Genomic DNA, 16,819 nt, shown 5'->3' with positions numbered 1-16,819 from the left:
TCTGTTGACACAACATGAATAACTCATCCACACCGTAATCTCTACCTGTCTGGACTATTGTGATATATTTGTATTGTATATGTATTTTTACTGGGTCATCATCCTTAGAAGGCAAAAATGTGTACAGAGCTGTGCTGTGTCATCACCTCAACTGGCTCCCCATATGCGTATGCATTCACTTTAAAATCTTGCCTTTCGCTTACAAGGCTATCTACAACGATGGAGACACATTTATGTCTGACCTCATCCTACCCTCCTGGCCCACACACCCTTCATTGCTCCAGGTCTATCTTCTTTCAGCAGCCCAACAGCAAACTTCAAAAAAAAAAAATGTTGACCGAGCTTTCAGTTTTGTGGCACCTACTATGTGGCACACACATTCAGGTCATGTCAGGGCTTCAAAGTCTATGGCCTGGTTTAATAAACAGCTTTCTGTTCATACATTTTTCAAAATCCTTGTTTTCGTTTTTTTATTTCATGGCAGCTATCTTTGCTCCTTCCTAACATCCCATGTAGTATATTCCTAACATCCCATGTAGTGTATATTCAAAATGCAACTGCCATTGTAAGAGTGAACCGTGGATTGGAATGATTCCGAATGGAAATTAATGGAAATGAAGAAGCTGTTAGCAAGCCTATATCCTGCTTTATGGTAATTGTAAAAAAATTCTTACTAAATGTTTTCTGCCTTCAGACATGATATACTGCATTTTAGGCATAGTAATGCACATTAGACTAAACCTTCATCTCTGATCATTGATTCCATGGCAGCAAGCTGGCCTAGTATTTAGGGCTTCGGACTACTGTCCAAAAGGCCCGTGGTTCTAATCCTCCAAAGTAAAGCTATGTTGTTATGTTCCTGATATGACAGTTAACTGTAATTACATTTCCCCCAGGTCATTGCTGAAAATAGAATTGGTTCTTAATCAACTTTCCTGGTAAAATATTGTAAATAAATATCAGCCAGGTCTAAGATCATGCACAGTTCAAGGCTATTTATTAATATTCTCCAACATGCAGTACAAGCTGCTACTAATAACTTAGAAATACGTAGAAATACAACCAAAACATCAGCTAAATTGAATAGGTCTCCTTTTCTAATTGAAATCATTGTAGGGAGTTATATTTCAATCAAGGGGCATTCAACCATGGTCTAACAAATTGATTTTTGGTAAATTTTGATAGAAATTGTGTTTTTGCAGTTATCTTAGGGAACTGCCTGGGAATGTGTCATGGTTGACATTTCTGTACCTTTTTTCACCAAAATACACAGTTCCCACAATGGGGTTCTGTGCTGCTCTTAACAAGGTTTACAGACACACTTTGTATATGCATTAAAGCATTGAAAAAATGAATTGCATTCAAATATATATATATATATATATATATATATTAACATGTTATTAATGGGTTCACTTAGACAGCCCTAGAAAATGCGTGGAAAAAAATCTAAATTTAATTGATAGTTAATGAAAATATGCCCTTTAAAAATTACGAACAATGTGTAGGAGGATGGAAGATTGGATTTGGGAGGAGGGGGATATTAAGAATAGTTTGTTGCTGCAGCATGCAAGAGAAGTGACATTTTCCATAGGATATCCATCACTGTGGGTTAATGGTTTTTGGGAACACTTGCTCACTAAAGGGCATTCTTAAAATGGTTAATTAATAAATTAATTTGTGATGAATAGCTCCTGTTATTTTCTTAGGTAATGTAATAAAATAAAAAAACACTGTCTAATTATAAAAAAATACTGAGTCTAATTATCAAAGACACACTTAATTCTAGTCTGTAAACAATACAACACCAACAGTAGACAGGAATGGGAATTGAACATGCCTGCATCAATAATTTTATATATGGCACAGCTTTGTTTAACTCAGCAATCATAAGAGACAACGTGATGGAAAAGTTATATACAGCATTGCACAAAAGGTTATCACTGCCTATTACAATAGAACGTTTGTCAGAAATGCTGTACCAACTGGGTCTCTTTAACGTCATGTCAACACTGACATACTGAATGACACCTGGTCTGCAGTCAAATGTTTAATGTACCGCCACATATAAAGTAAACATGGATCAGCATATAATGAGAATATGAAAAGTAGTGCAGCCAACCTGAGACCAAATGTATGGAGTGTGTTTTGTTGTAAGTGTAATGAGACATAGAAAGTGTTTTGACCATTAACTTAGTGTTGTCTATTAATTTCACATTTGTTCTAAGAGCACACTGTATGCATTGGTTTTAGAATGGACATAAGATGGATAATTTAGACATTTTGAATTTTAGGAATCTTGTAGGCATTTATAGTGAATTACTTTTATAGACCCAAATGTGTCCAGCTTCCTATGCTCATGCGTACAAACGTTATTGAACACATTAACTGAAATATTATGGGAAGTGCCTAACTTTAATCTACTCCTTTGATGCTTCTGTGTATTGCAGAGAGAAACAAATTTGGGTGGTTTTAGGAGGCTGCAGATATTTGCTTACATTTTTCAAACAATGCTCACGTTTTTTACCAGCAGATTCTTTACAGTGAGAGTGAAAATATACAACTGATAGAATTGAATAAAAGTTCTTTAAAAAAAGATTCACTTGACTGTAACCATGATTTTACATAATGTATATAAATCTAACGTAATATGTTGAAAAATCTTAGATTTGGATTAAAATATAGAGAACATTTCTGGAATGAACTAAAAGTTAGGTTTTAATCTCCTTACATTTCCCATCTTACCATGTGGCTTTTTAAGAGGATTGTTGGAAAATCAAGTTTAAATGTTATTATATTTTATAACATCCAACATCAATGTTGTTAGCATGTTACTATATTGATGTATGTTATCAAATTATCTTATTGATGTATGTTATCAAAATATCTTAGAATTAAGCAGCTTTTTGTATAATGAAGTATAATAGATTATGATGAACGGATATGAAATCTGTCAAGCAAAATATATTTAAACGATAAGTCAATACTTTAACACATCTCAAGATTTTGAGGAAACAACTTTTTGGTGCAGGAAAATATAGTTTCCTGTAATACTTGCTTTTGGAACCTGAAATTACTGCATGTGTTTTGAGCACTCAAATCAAAATAAAGACTGCCAAAATGGGTAAGACTGATTCCCATATTATCCAGGCTGGTGGCTTCATAAATCAATGTTAAAACCGCTGGGCAGCCCTAGGCCACAAGAGGATGGGTTTCAAGACAAGTGGATGTTTTCTTTCTTTTCAGTGTGTTGCTCCTTTTGGTGTTTCAAAGCCTTTTGTTTATGAGTGAAGCTGTGGTGTGTGAGAAATTATTTGAGGAGTATATGGAACATGATGGCAGAAAGGAGACTGTACATCAGAGGATGGAATTCAACACTTGACAACATTGCATGTACAGAAGGCCTGCAGTCATAGGTATGAAGTCAACGGATCAATAAAAGAAAACACCCCCTTTACAAATCAATATGATATGGCGAACCAACAACTGGAGTCAAGGACAATAAAGTTGATAGCACTGGGACAGCATAACTGTTGTTTTTTTTTTTTGATTTATTCAGTCTCAATGCATCAACCCCTAATTAACTGTGTTATAAGGAACCTGCATACTGGAGTTCAAGTTCATACTGGATTCTACATAACGTATATAGAACATGTGATAATTATTTTATTATTATTTTTACAACCCTCTGGGATTCTGTAGCCAATCCCAAAGTAATTCACAAAGTGTTTGTTTTTTCGTTTTAATTTAGTTGAATTTTAGATCGACGCAGTTAAATAGCCATTCTGGGTGCATGTACGATAGGCGCCGTCAGATTTTCTCTCATGTCTTTTGCATTTGAAATGTGTTTATGTTGATGTTATGTTTATATCATAACAGCAATTAATATTACCATTTAAATGTTTTTAGTAACTTTTGGACACAGAAATGTGTCAGAGAACTCCGGTGATTTGTTTAGATGATCACAGCTGCGCGGAAAACCATGGAGATTGAGGATGCAGTCATCAGATAGAGTTGTGAGAGCCTGCTGTGTAAGTATCACCAGCTCTTGATTGTATGCGCTTGTAATGTACAGCAAAGAGATCGAATGAGACCCCAGGGGCGAAGAGACCACAGAGGAGGAATGAGACAAACGGTTAAGAGACTTGCTGGTAGAAAGCTATGCCCACTGCTCACTCCTATACTTCTTGATTTGCAAACCTAACATCTCTTTCTAATAAAATGGATGAGCTGCAGGCAAACTTTACGTTCCAATGGCTAAACTGATCTGTTTTACTATAACATAGATGACACAATCACTGCCTCCAAACTAAGTTTGGATGGATTTGGAACACCACACAGGCTTGAAAGAATAAAGCCCGGGGTTAACTTTTATGTTAACAATGCATAGAGCAGATCTGCCAATGTTCTTCAGCCACATTGCTTATCAGATAAGCAGCTACTATTCCTCTCCTTCATACCAAAGTACCTGCCCTGTCAATTTTGTCCATTCTTTATCATTCTATATTCCACCCACCGCCGATATCCCTTGCACAGAAGACGTTATCGCATCATGTGTGCAGTGCATAGTGTCAAAATTACTGGACTCCACATTATTAATACTGGTTGATTCAAACAGCTGTACGCTCAAATAGACTATGGCTTCTTATCAGCAATATGTTACATGTGTGACAAGGTGAAATGAAACAATTGATCTTTGCTCCTGCAATATTAACCACGCATGCAAGACAATTCAGAGTGCTATGCAAAGCCCAGCAGATCATTATTTAGTCCATCTCATTCCATCCTACACAAAACTAGGGAGGGAATTGTCTATGAATCAGCCAAACAGTGGAATGACAGCTCCACTGCAGCGTTGCAATATGGTTTTGACAGTGCAGATTTGATTAAGACCAATTTGACAGAGCTGATTGCACTTCCTTTTCAAAGAATGGCACATTGGAGGAAACTTTAGATTGTATGCAATATCATACATTCTCTGTGAGGATACAGTGGTTCCTTCAAAGACATTGAAAGTAATTGTACTTTACTTACTGGTTTACAAACTGAAAACTGCATTGAACTATGAAAATAAATTGCATTGTCCTCTGGTAATAGTGAAGAATCCGAATGCTTTCTGAAGACAAATAAAATAAGCAAAAAAAGTGCTAAAACATTAGGGATGTTAAAGAGGATCTACCGACCCTTTTCAGTTGAACTATCTTTGGTGGAACCTGATTTGGTTATAGAGCAGGCAGATATTTATAGGGTATTACAACAAATATCAATCAAAAAAGCCATAAGCCCAGATAATATCAGAAACCATGTTCTGAAATCCTGTCACAAGGAATTATCAGGTGTGTTCTGTGAGCTGTTAAATCGTTCGCTGAAGGAGCACCCAGTACCAGCTCTTTGGAAATCATCAATCGTATGCCCAGTGTGCAAGAAGAACAGCCCTGGTGTCTTCAACGATTAATGTCATGTTGCATTAACAGCTGTCATAATGAGATGTTTTGAACACTTGACTCTCTAAGATGTACAAAACAGGGTACAATTTACAGGGGAGTGTGCTTACTAGACCTGGCTAAGCTTAAACCAAAGTGCCTGGATTGTGTTTATGGACATATGTACCGTGATTTTAATAAAATACAGCCACATATAATGGTTTAGATGAATTGATACCAAAGCACAGACTGTGGATTTTCAAATGTTTTGGCAACTAGGTGTCAATGGTTGAGATTCAACAGTGAGTGCAGCGTAAAGAAAATCATTGCAACATCAGGTCTTAATCACCTGTCCTGTCCTATTTACACTCTACCGATGACTGTAGCAGCACCTACCCTGAGATGAGATAAATAAAATACTGAAACAGTTATTCTTGACCAATTACTCAGATGACAAGGCTTTTCTTAAGATCTCACTCTAAATAACATTCAGCCAACAGTGGATAGGTTTGATTTCCTGATCTAAAATGCACCAATACCAAAGATGTAATCATAGACTAGCTACCAAAGGCAATCACCATCAGTGACCAGAGCAGGCGGAACAGTACAAGTACCTCACTCAGCACAATAGCGGATAATGAGCTGAACTTTGGAGCCAACCGTGGAAAAGTTAAATATGTATTAACACTGTACTTGCGTAAACATATAAGGCATAATGCCAATCAGAATGCAAATCAATATGTTTAAAGTGCTTTTTTATTCAGATTAATCCGTCTTAATTTTATTGACACATAGTGTTGTTTGTCTGGTTTGGCACAGCATCATGGGTAAATTGGAATAGCCAAGAGCAGAGCTATAAGTGTAATATTTCACCTAGAAGAGTTAAGTTCAGCAAAAAATAACGGAACATATTTACAGCACAGTTGATCTCAATCTCTTTAAAACAATTTCACATTTTCATTTTAAATACCTACTAGGAACATGTTGTCCTGGAGTGACAGGTAACTTAGCAGTTGTGATGAGTGACAAGTTGCCAGCTTGAATCTCCAAGCCGAAACAGGTGAAACACCTTATTTGGGCCCTCAGCAAGTTAGTTAAAATCCTTTCGATGCAAATGGAATAAATACGATCTCAGCTGGATGCCATAACAGTCCTTCCAACTCAACTGAACTTTACTGACTGTCAGTTAAACTGTTGCATGCAAGCCAGTTAAACTCCCCTCCTCCCTCCAAAAAACGAATATAATATGACAGAACTCTTAAACTACAACACACTGAATGAATATGGTTATAACTGTTGTTTTAGTTTTTCGGGAATGGGGGTGTATCCATTTGTAAAATATGCCTGTAGGCCTGGTGGCAAAAAAAAAGATCTACTATTTTAATGATTCAGAGGTATACGCACAATAACCCCAATTAATTATTTAATCGGTTATGTGTAATAACAAAATGGTACATTTCCATGGTAGTAAGTCACACCAAAGACTGGAAGGAACCACTGGAAAGGCAAGACTCTCAGCTTTCAGCAGACACCCTGCTTACCCAGATTGGGCATACCATTCTCATATCGGACTGAATTTAATTAACAGAGGTACTCCAGATATGGGGTGTTTATATCCAGCCCGAAATGCTCCAACGGTAAATATTTACATTGTTTCAGAATTTTTATTATTTTCTATGCTTTTTTTCTGACATAAGACATGTTTTTGTTGAAAAGTCAAAAGACAGTGTTGGAGGGGAGAAAGACTTCCGAACAAAATGATTCTCTTCTATGGGGAGATTAAACTTAGTGGACATTTTTTTAATTAAAACATTCAAAAACACACTAAAAATGGCAGTTATAAAGCCTGTTTAAAAAAAGGCAAACCATGATCAAAATCATTTCAATAACTATCAGACATTATAGAACTTCCCATTCCTTGGGAAAAAAGTTGTTTCCCAGACACTCACTGCCTACTAAAAAGGAAAATAATGTTTAATATCCGGTCCGGTTTTGGACCCCATCATAGTTCTAAAACTGCACTAATGAAGGTGTTAAATGAACTTTTATTGGCGTCAGACAAATTCTGTCCTCTTGCTTCTTGAACCCTTCTCAAATCCCATTTTTGAAGAGATTGAAAACCCATATTGGTCTGAGCAGACACTTTCTTGCCTAGTTTAGATCGAAGGATATCAGTTCATAACTGTGGATTGTCTGCTCTCTGACAAATCATAGCTACACTTCGGTGTTCCTCAAGGCTCTGTTTGGGACCACATTTGTTTAAACTATAAATGCTGCTTCTTGGTGATGTCATCAAGAAACACATTGATGTCAACAAGATACACAGATGTACATTTCAAAGAAACATGGCAAGGCCCCTAACTTGCCTACTCTGGAAACCTTTATTTTAGACATAAGGATGTGGATGGCAGAATTAGTTTTATTTTTATAAAACAAATTCTATTAAATGCTAATATTAGGTCATATTAATAGGACTTTAGGTCCTATTTTAGGTCCTATTCAATAGGATTTTAAGACCTATTAAATGCTAATTTTAGGTCCTGTCAAACAGAGTTAAGCTATAGGATCTCACAATGAACCTCAATGGTAATACAGTTATCTTCCAACAACCTGAAAGGCAGCATTGCTCTGGACTTCACTGGGAACGTTTTGTTGAAAGACACGCAGAAAAGCACATACGCACTTTTGTAGATTAGATCTTTTTAGAAAACAGATAATTAATGTAATTCCGTTGAATGTCCACGTACCATTCCCCCAGGTTATTGCAACCGGCACATTCCAATAGTAGATTATTAATCTGGGACATCACCCAGGATGAGTGAGACAAGAAATGCCCACAAAATGAACACTTTCATTTAGTTTCCATACGTTATCCTAAAAACGTTCTGACAGTTAGCATCCGGATTTACATAAAAGTAACACCTCAAAACCAGAATGGGAACAGATCTGCATCTGACAAGTGATGTGTAAAGGAAGTAGCTGATTTTGATGGCAAAGGATCAGATGAAACACAATGTTCATTCTGCAGAACCACAGTGAAGACGGGTACTGTAAGCAAAATAATGGATCTGTTGAGAATAGGATGCCTATCGTGATTGTTGAATATACTAATTTGAAGAACAAAATCCAATGTTAAAGACACTTATCCTCCCTTTCACTAAGTTCACATTTTTACTGGACAATCAGGCAACAAAGGAAAGAGTAAAATAAATCATTTTTGCATTCACTCAACATGTAACAGTATAAGCTATATCTCCAATATAATAATAAATATCTCAAATTTTCTTAGATTGTTGGGTTACGTCGTATTTTATATAAGGCATTTCCCACAGGCTTAAAGGGAAAATTGTAATTATATGTGGGTAATTTGGGGCATGTCAAAATTCAACTAGCCTAGGTCGTACACGTGCAATTTAATCAAAAGCACATCCATGACATCACCTGTGTTGAGTCTGAAGTCATAAATCACATTCTTACACTATACAACATTATCAGGAATAATCTGCCCCGACATAGGAATTTGATTAAGGAAATGCATGACCATAAACAACACAACCAAGGCTATTACAATTTACCAAACATAACCAACCAATGTCTGTGAAGGAATGATACCCATATCAAGGAGGAATTCAGGATAGGTGTAACTTACGTGTTTTTCGGTTAACATGGTGCCGTGTGGCTGCGGTGGCAGGCCTCCCTGTGGTGTGCTCGTGGGTCCACATTTGTGTAGAGTCATGAAGCACAGCGGGGTTGGAAGCAGAGGGGCTGGACAATGTGGAGGCGGTAAAAGTGGAGGTGGCGACCGGTGCGGCGGTGGTTGTGGTACCTAGGGGGCCTCGCGGTGCTCCGCCCCCAGAGTTTCCAGAGCGTTGTGTGGTGCTGCGAGGGGTAACCTGGCTGCCTGAGGCACCACCCCCCCTGCCTGTAGCGGTGGTGGTGCCACCGGGGTGGTGGGCAACACCAGTCTGAGTTCTGCCTCTTACCGCTGTGACGGTGGTTGAGGTTGGGATTGCCACAGTGGTGGTGGTAGCCGTGGTGTCTGAGTTCTTGGGTAAGGCGCTGGGTTTAGAGAAGAAAAGGGGATCCTGTCCAATGCCCTTGGCATCCACCAGGTCCGTGGGCACGTAGTCCCTAACAGAACCCACCACAATCCATTTGAGCAGCATAAGGCTTAGTCCCAGGCCAATGAAGCCTATGAGTAGCGGGACCACACATAGCCATGTCTGCTGGCGGGGCCACAGGGTGCATCCTCCACACCGCAGGGGCCCTGGCTCTTGGGCTTGGGCCTGCTGACGCTCCCCACTTCCCTCTGGACACTCCTCCAGGATCACCGCCCCTGAGGTGACTGCTCCAGAGCTCTCGCTCATGCTGAATGCGGGTTAGCAAGGGTTAACCTTGTGGCCAGGAGCGTGACAGGCATGGGCAGCACGAGGCAGAATGGCAGCCGACGACGCCGGACATCGAAAGAAACACACAAGATGCTCACAAACACATACACACATACATACACAGGCACAGAAAAAAAAAAGGAAACACACAGAAAACACACGACAGAGGTAGAAAAAGCAGATGGATTAGCAAATGGATGATTTTTGTCCAGTTTGAGTCCAAAGGCAACCCAAACGCTTAACTCCAAGGACAATCCAATCAGAATAGATGAGGAGGAGAACAGAAAGGAGATAGAGATGGACGCTATATATCCAGGGAAGCCTCTTAGCACCTGCACACTCCACTGTTGGCAACGAACAAGCCCAGCCTCCTTATTTCACACCCTCTCTCATATCCTCCGTCAATATTCCAAGATGCAGCGTTTTGGTTATGGATGCCAATGAGAAGAACTTGCAGGGGGCGGTTCTGAATCCCGCACCTCAGTAGGCAAGGCAGGTATCCTGGGTTTTCTGCAGATCTCTCCTTAGCTGAGTCAGCTACCCAGAAACAGAAACCTGTCCTTCCTGTCAGAGTAATCAGACCGGGTGCGTTGTCCTTCCCTGTTCAGACCACCTACTGTCTACAACATTCCCCCTAACAAGGGACTCATATTTCACGAGGCTTTTTTGTGTGCAGCCAAACCAAGCCCACTCCCAGCATTCAGTTGCTTGCTATTCTCCAGTGGAGATCCAAACAGAATCCATTGATGGCACCAAGAAGAAGAACAACACTGGAACTTCGAGATAAAGAAAGCAAGGGAGGGGTGGGTGGTGGCAGTAAAAGGGTGGATGAATCTGTCGTTTGCAATGTGTTATGCCGCTCCTCTTCTGCCGAAGCTCAATTTCCCCAAGCTGTCTGTTCAGCGCCCTGCTGTACTGCCTGTCAATGCAGCAGAAACCTGCCCTTATCTGCCTGTTACATTCCGGTACTCCAAAAGAGAAGGAAAAGAGCAAAGTGAATAAGAGATAGACAGAGGCAGGGAGCTTTTGAAATGCCCCAACAGAGCTCCTCTTCCTCAGGTCCCTCTATGAGGAAAGGCTGCCCCCCAGTCAACGGTCAGATTTGTTGCAGTGTTTGCTGGTTTCTGTCCCTCCAGGGACCAGTTCGAGATGATTAGAGATCTCCACCACAGACTCTCCGGCTTCACAGCCCGACCCTCTTGTGGTTTTAGCCGATGATGTTGATCCAGCCTACCGGTGGCTCTGGTATTCCAGTGAGGGAGACAGCTGTTTCTCTGTGCTGCCGATGCTGAGAGAGAGTGAGTGCAAACGAGTGAGAGAGAAAAAAAAAACAGGGACGCGGTGTGCACACTGGTAGAGTGAGAGGGAAAAAGAGACAGAGTGGGAGGAGTAGTGAGAGAGACAGACGAGGCTGCACCTGCTATCTCCACGAGCACTGGGAAGATTGCCCGGCTCCGTTAGGAGAGAGGATGAGGGGGAGAGAGAGAGAGAGAGAGAGAGAGAGAGAGAGAGAGAGAGAGAGAGAGAGAGAGAGAGCAATAAAGAATGCACACAGAAAATAGGGATTGGAAGAGTGCAGAGAGAAGGACAGTTTGAGAGAGAGCCTGATCATAGGCAAAGCTCTGCAGTATTAGCAAGGCAGTTAATAGAACATAATAGGCTGCATCTTAGCATTAGCAACACCGGCAGAACACAGTCACAATGCAGAAGCTGTCATTCACTCATAAAGCTCCTCCCAGTTATGTATCTGGAACAGAAAGGAGGGGTGGGATGAAGCTAGAGATGGGAATATAGAGGAATTAAAGGCATAAATTCGATGAGGAGGGAGGCATGAGGCTGAGAGCGTAAGACAGCAGGGAAAACAGAAAAATGCTGGGGTGAAAATCGTATATTGTCAAGCTATAAAAATGGTCTGTGCTCCCATCACTGTCATGCTTTTCTTTTTCAAGGTAAAGATAACAATCAGCCACAAGGCTTCCTCTATAAGATGGGTCTCCAGAGCTCTTACACCTCTCAGACATGCACATATACCATCATATTGTCTTACAAAGGCTGTTAAACACCACTGGAGAAGCAAATGTCAATACTGACACTGTCATACATAAACCAGACAATTCGTTGCACAAAGCAGACCATAAAAACTTGACTGATAAAGAACACGTAATTATTCAATAAAATATATGACTATATGGCGTTGCAAGAAATGCTGGTTGATGTAGCTAAGTCAATGTTGATTTGACATAGTGGGTTTTGATAAATTGTTGATGTCTCATTTTAGTCAATGATTCACTTTAACAGTACATTTTATACAATACACACTCCTCTACATTGTCCATCTCTTATTTGATATTCAGTTTGGAAATGTACAGTAAATTCTCAACCGTATGTAACTGTATGTTCCTGTTCCATTTCCAGTCACTACAAAAGCAATATTGAATTTGTTAGACAACCTACAGTAACAACCAAGTAACAACAACAATTAAGAGAACTAATAAGTGCATGCATTTCTTGGATATTATTTTGCTGCATAAAAATGATATATAGAGTTATAGTAGGAGTTAAGTGAACTACGAAGTGAGTGAATATTAAAGCTGTCTCATCACATTTTATAGTATCAAATTACAACTAATCAACTAAAGCCTCTTTAGGGGGAGGCTTTCCCAAAACAATACTTTTAGGGGGGAAAAGTGTGCAAAGGGCCTGATGAATACATTTACAAGGATAGTTCACACAAATTGCTAAATATTTGTGCACGAGGTTTAACAGCGCCATGAATTGAAGCACGAACTGATGTTATACCTTATCCACTGACCGCTTACAAGGCAAGGACACAAATGTGTAATTGTCTAATTAAGTGAACAGTCCCTTTAACTACAGGGTGGCAATGGATATACAATACCCTATTGTAGCTATTGTGGAAGCAGAAAACTGATGGGAGAAGCCAGGGGATAAGTTCAGCACATTCCTCATTCTAAACACGAGTATGTGCAAACCCTCCCAGTGTCTGTTTATTCATCAGTCATGTATCTAACCTAATGCTGCTCATTAAAGGATGACAGTACGTTCTGTATTTGTACCTGTCTGATTTAGGATCCATCAAGCTGCCAGTTTACATCAACTCAATAACTCTCACACACACACACACACACACACACATATATATATACACGAATACACATTCTAACCATGAACACACACACACACACCACACACACACACACACACACACACACAGGCTGAACCTTCATACAAACAAACACACACACACACAGGCTGAACCTTCATACAAACAAACACACACTTTTGCTACCCACGCTGTGACAGATGCAACATCCTTCCTCTCCCCTCACCCAATGTTCTTGAACTCTCTGACTAGCAGTCCAGCAGCAGACACACTAACAGGCATTTCACACAAAGTCCTGAGTTGCTGATGCCTGGATGTCTTTTAGCAGTGAACATAAACACATTTCTAGTGCTCTCAAGCAGAAACCTGCCCCGAATCAAAAGCCGACAAGGGAAATCTTCAACCGAGCAGAGAACTTAAGCAACCTTCGGCTCTGCAAAGGTCACATTGTTATTTGTCAAAAAAAATAATGCAATAATGCAGCTGTAGAGATGTTACAAAATGTGAAATAAACAGAGTGTGTGAAACATTTGAGTCTATTATTCTTTGTGTTTTTACAGCATTTTACAGCATGTAAACATGAAATAAATGAAGCTTGGGCAATGGTTTAAGCAACATTAACCTCATGAATTAACTGATACCTCAGTATTACATACATAATCAACATTGTGCCCCTTTAAGATGCCTCTTAGTGTCATGAAAGAAATGGCAGATAAAATATTATTTAACCAGAATTGCAAAGATAATGAATTAAGACAGAGCGGATGTGAAAATTACATTTCTCTGAAATAACCCTGAAAGTGAGAGATTAATTGTCAAGTTCCATTGGCACCTGACCTCTAACCAATTAACACTAATCTGGGAATAGCCTGGTTCCTTGTGGTGTTTGAAAAATGTCCCCAAAAGGTGGTCAAATTGTTCCACTTATAATAATTTAAACCAACTAGACCAAAAGTAGACAAAATCTTATGTAATTGGTCAAAAGATTAATTACTCAATAAGAAGCAAAACAAAAGGGTAGGTTATATTTTAACGCAGCTGTATTCTTAGACAAACCCCTGTATTGTGTTTGCATGTAGTGTATGTCTTCATGATGTCTCTGCTCATGTGTGTGGATTCAACCTTAGTCCTTGCTTTTGGCATATTGTAAACAGAATATAAAATAGCTCGTTTTTATCTGCTTATTTGTCCACAACAATGAAAGGGGAGAGGGGACTATTGATTGGTCTCAGTATCATGTACGTGTATTTGTACATATGAAAAATCACCCACAAAATCTCAGACACCACTGGCCCCATTTTGTTTTATAGCGCCTCTCAAAACCGTCCTGGATGGTTTTGTTTGTGTTATGTTTGATCGCACTGCATCTGAATGCTGAGAATGTCTGAAGCCACTATTCTTTAATCTGTAAATATACAGGTTTAGCAAGAAAATTTGGTCGATGGGATGGTTTCCTCTCTCTCTCTCTCTGAAACCCCTTCATTAGTTGTTTTTAAACTGTTTGAATGTACAGTCACACTAAACTATCGCCTTGGTTCAGGCAAACTGGCATTTACAAGCAATTCATATTAATCAGCTCTATTCACCCACTCTTTTTGTCAATCAACATCTCACACCGCACTGAAAAAAAATATGTGATCAGTGATCTTGGAAAAGTTGTGTGAGACCACTCATATGCAATCAGCAAATAGATGCCAAGTCATTTGGGGAAAAAAGGGCTTTCGCAGGGAAGAAAATACAGAGCATTCAATCTTACTACAAACAAATCTGCCCTTTTAAGATACATCTTTATTCAGTCCTGAATGACTAATCAGCAGTTCAATCAGATATTAATTAAGAACTTTGCAATCTTTACAGACTGATTAATGACTTAACAGTGATAGATACAGAAAAAAGCAAGATGGAAAAATATTAAGATAACATTGTATTTACAGATGAACAGAATGAAAAATGAAGGCATGTGGTAAAATGAAGAAAGAAAAGTTGAGGCGTTAAGGATGTACCAATGTTTTGCTAACACAGTAAGCAATATACCCACATTGACCTGCAGGGACTTATGGACCATATAATTAGACATCTATATGATATTGATTGTTAATGGGTAATAAATGAAAATACATTGGTAATAGAAGTTAGTTATATGGATACGGTTAGTATAGATACAATGTGCCCTAAATCCAAACACCAAGATACATTGATTAAAGCCCTTTAATTTGACAGTATCAGATTTAGGAGAAGGTTATTCCACTCGAAAAAGACAATTGAATTCCACACAGAGGAATTATTTCCAGGAACTGCAGGTTTTCAACGCTTAACAGAATTACTTACACCATTAAAGGGCTATCTGAAGTAGAAAGCTTTCTCAGTAACCAGGAGAAGATGACTCTAACAGCGTTCAGACATTCCTGCTTTCTATTCATACAGCAGCAAATATCTGAGAAATGCAATGGTACTGCAATAACAACAGGGGTCAGGCTTTCTCACCCAATCTGTAATTCATGTCAAAAAGCGCCACCTCAACATGTTTACGGTGGAGAATGATGCCGCTAAGCCTATGTGTGAATCCTTTAGGTTTTATTTACGTCAAAATGTTGTATATTAAAGTGAATTTTGACCACTGACTAACCGCACACCATATATTCAGATAATTTCTCTGGCTAAGTAAATACATTTCAATATTATGTCATATTTGGTCCATAATCGAACATAATTAATAAAATACATGTATGCTCAATGACCCAAAGCTATTTTTAGTAATGTGTGCATACATTTTGGGTAACCTTGGGAAACAAAACCACATGCTCTACCAAATAAGTTACCCGTTTCCCATTGTGTAAAATAAATAGTTAATATTTATGATGTCTTACTCATCATTAATATTAAACCCCACTCCTCTGTTCATTGGCTAAAGAAACATACTGTAAGTCTGAATAATAACTATACAAAATAGAGCCAGAGATGTGAGGATGAGGTTGGAATGTAATGAGAGTTGATGTACCCAGTAGTAGTTTAATTAACATCACAAACAGTACTGGACTTCAGTGATCACTGATTGCTGCAGTTGATCAATGGAAGAATTCTCAAAGGTAGTCAATTAAAAACTCTATCCTGTCTCATTCTCTCCCTCTTTTGCTCATGCGACACACTGACTCTAATGTGTTGCATTGGTTGCCATAGCAGCCCTAGTCAACATGTGGATAATGAGAGGCTGAAAGCAGCCGGGCTGTTTAATTTACATTGATAGCCCGCCCAACCCTTTAACAGAAATGGTTTTAATTTGGATGAGGACAGCATAAAATGTAAGGTGCTTTAATCCAAGATTATAGTAAATTCATCTACAGTATGTAACAAAGTTGAAGAAGACCGTTTTAGCAAAAATGTGCAGTAGAAAATAAAAGGATTTTGTCGGATTGTAAAGCCCACAAACATGTACAATGCATTCAGAAACTATTCAGACAGCTTCATTTTTTATACATTTTCAAACATGATTTTCTTTCTCATCAATCAACACACAATGCCCCATATTGACAAAGCAAAAACATATCTTTAGACATTTTTGACAAATATACTGGAAACCCCCCCAGAAACATCACATTTACCTAAGCATTCAGACCCTTTGCAATGACACTTTTTATTTTAAGTTTAGGTGTTTTCTGTTTCCATTGTACATATTTGAAATGTTTCTACAACTTAAATTGACTGGTCATGATTTTAAGGCACATAGTGTTGTAGTCAAGTCATTAAATATTGAGTAAATTAAAGTAGAGTCCCAAGTCCTCTTGTGCTTGAGTCTGAGTGAAGTCACGAGTCACTATAGCTACATCCAAATTGAATAAGAGTTCCCATTTATCAAGTCACAAGCCCAATAGCAGGTCTAGGCACTT

At 38.9% G+C, this 16,819-nt stretch overlaps 1 protein-coding gene across 5 annotated transcripts in view; it reads right to left on the bottom strand.

Moving 5' to 3' along the window:
* LOC105010528 (pro-neuregulin-3, membrane-bound isoform) overlaps nt 1–11,176 on the bottom strand; it is a 374,591-nt gene extending 363,415 nt beyond the window's left edge. For all 5 annotated transcript variants that reach the window (XM_010869859.4, XM_020047031.3, XM_020047030.3 and 2 more), the window contains exon 1: nt 9,073–11,176. In XM_010869859.4, the coding sequence (XP_010868161.2) occupies nt 9,073–9,790 (718 nt within the window). In that variant the 5' untranslated portion in view covers nt 9,791–11,176. The remainder of the gene's footprint in view (nt 1–9,072) is intronic.
* Nucleotides 11,177–16,819: the final 5,643 nt, after the last annotated feature.

The sequence above is a fragment of the Esox lucius genome, chromosome 6, assembly GCF_011004845.1.
Source record: "Esox lucius isolate fEsoLuc1 chromosome 6, fEsoLuc1.pri, whole genome shotgun sequence".
Classification (NCBI taxonomy): Eukaryota; Metazoa; Chordata; class Actinopteri; order Esociformes; family Esocidae; genus Esox; species Esox lucius.
The sequence above is the reverse complement of the archived record's forward strand: the minus strand, read 5'-3'. Positions and strand labels throughout refer to the sequence as shown.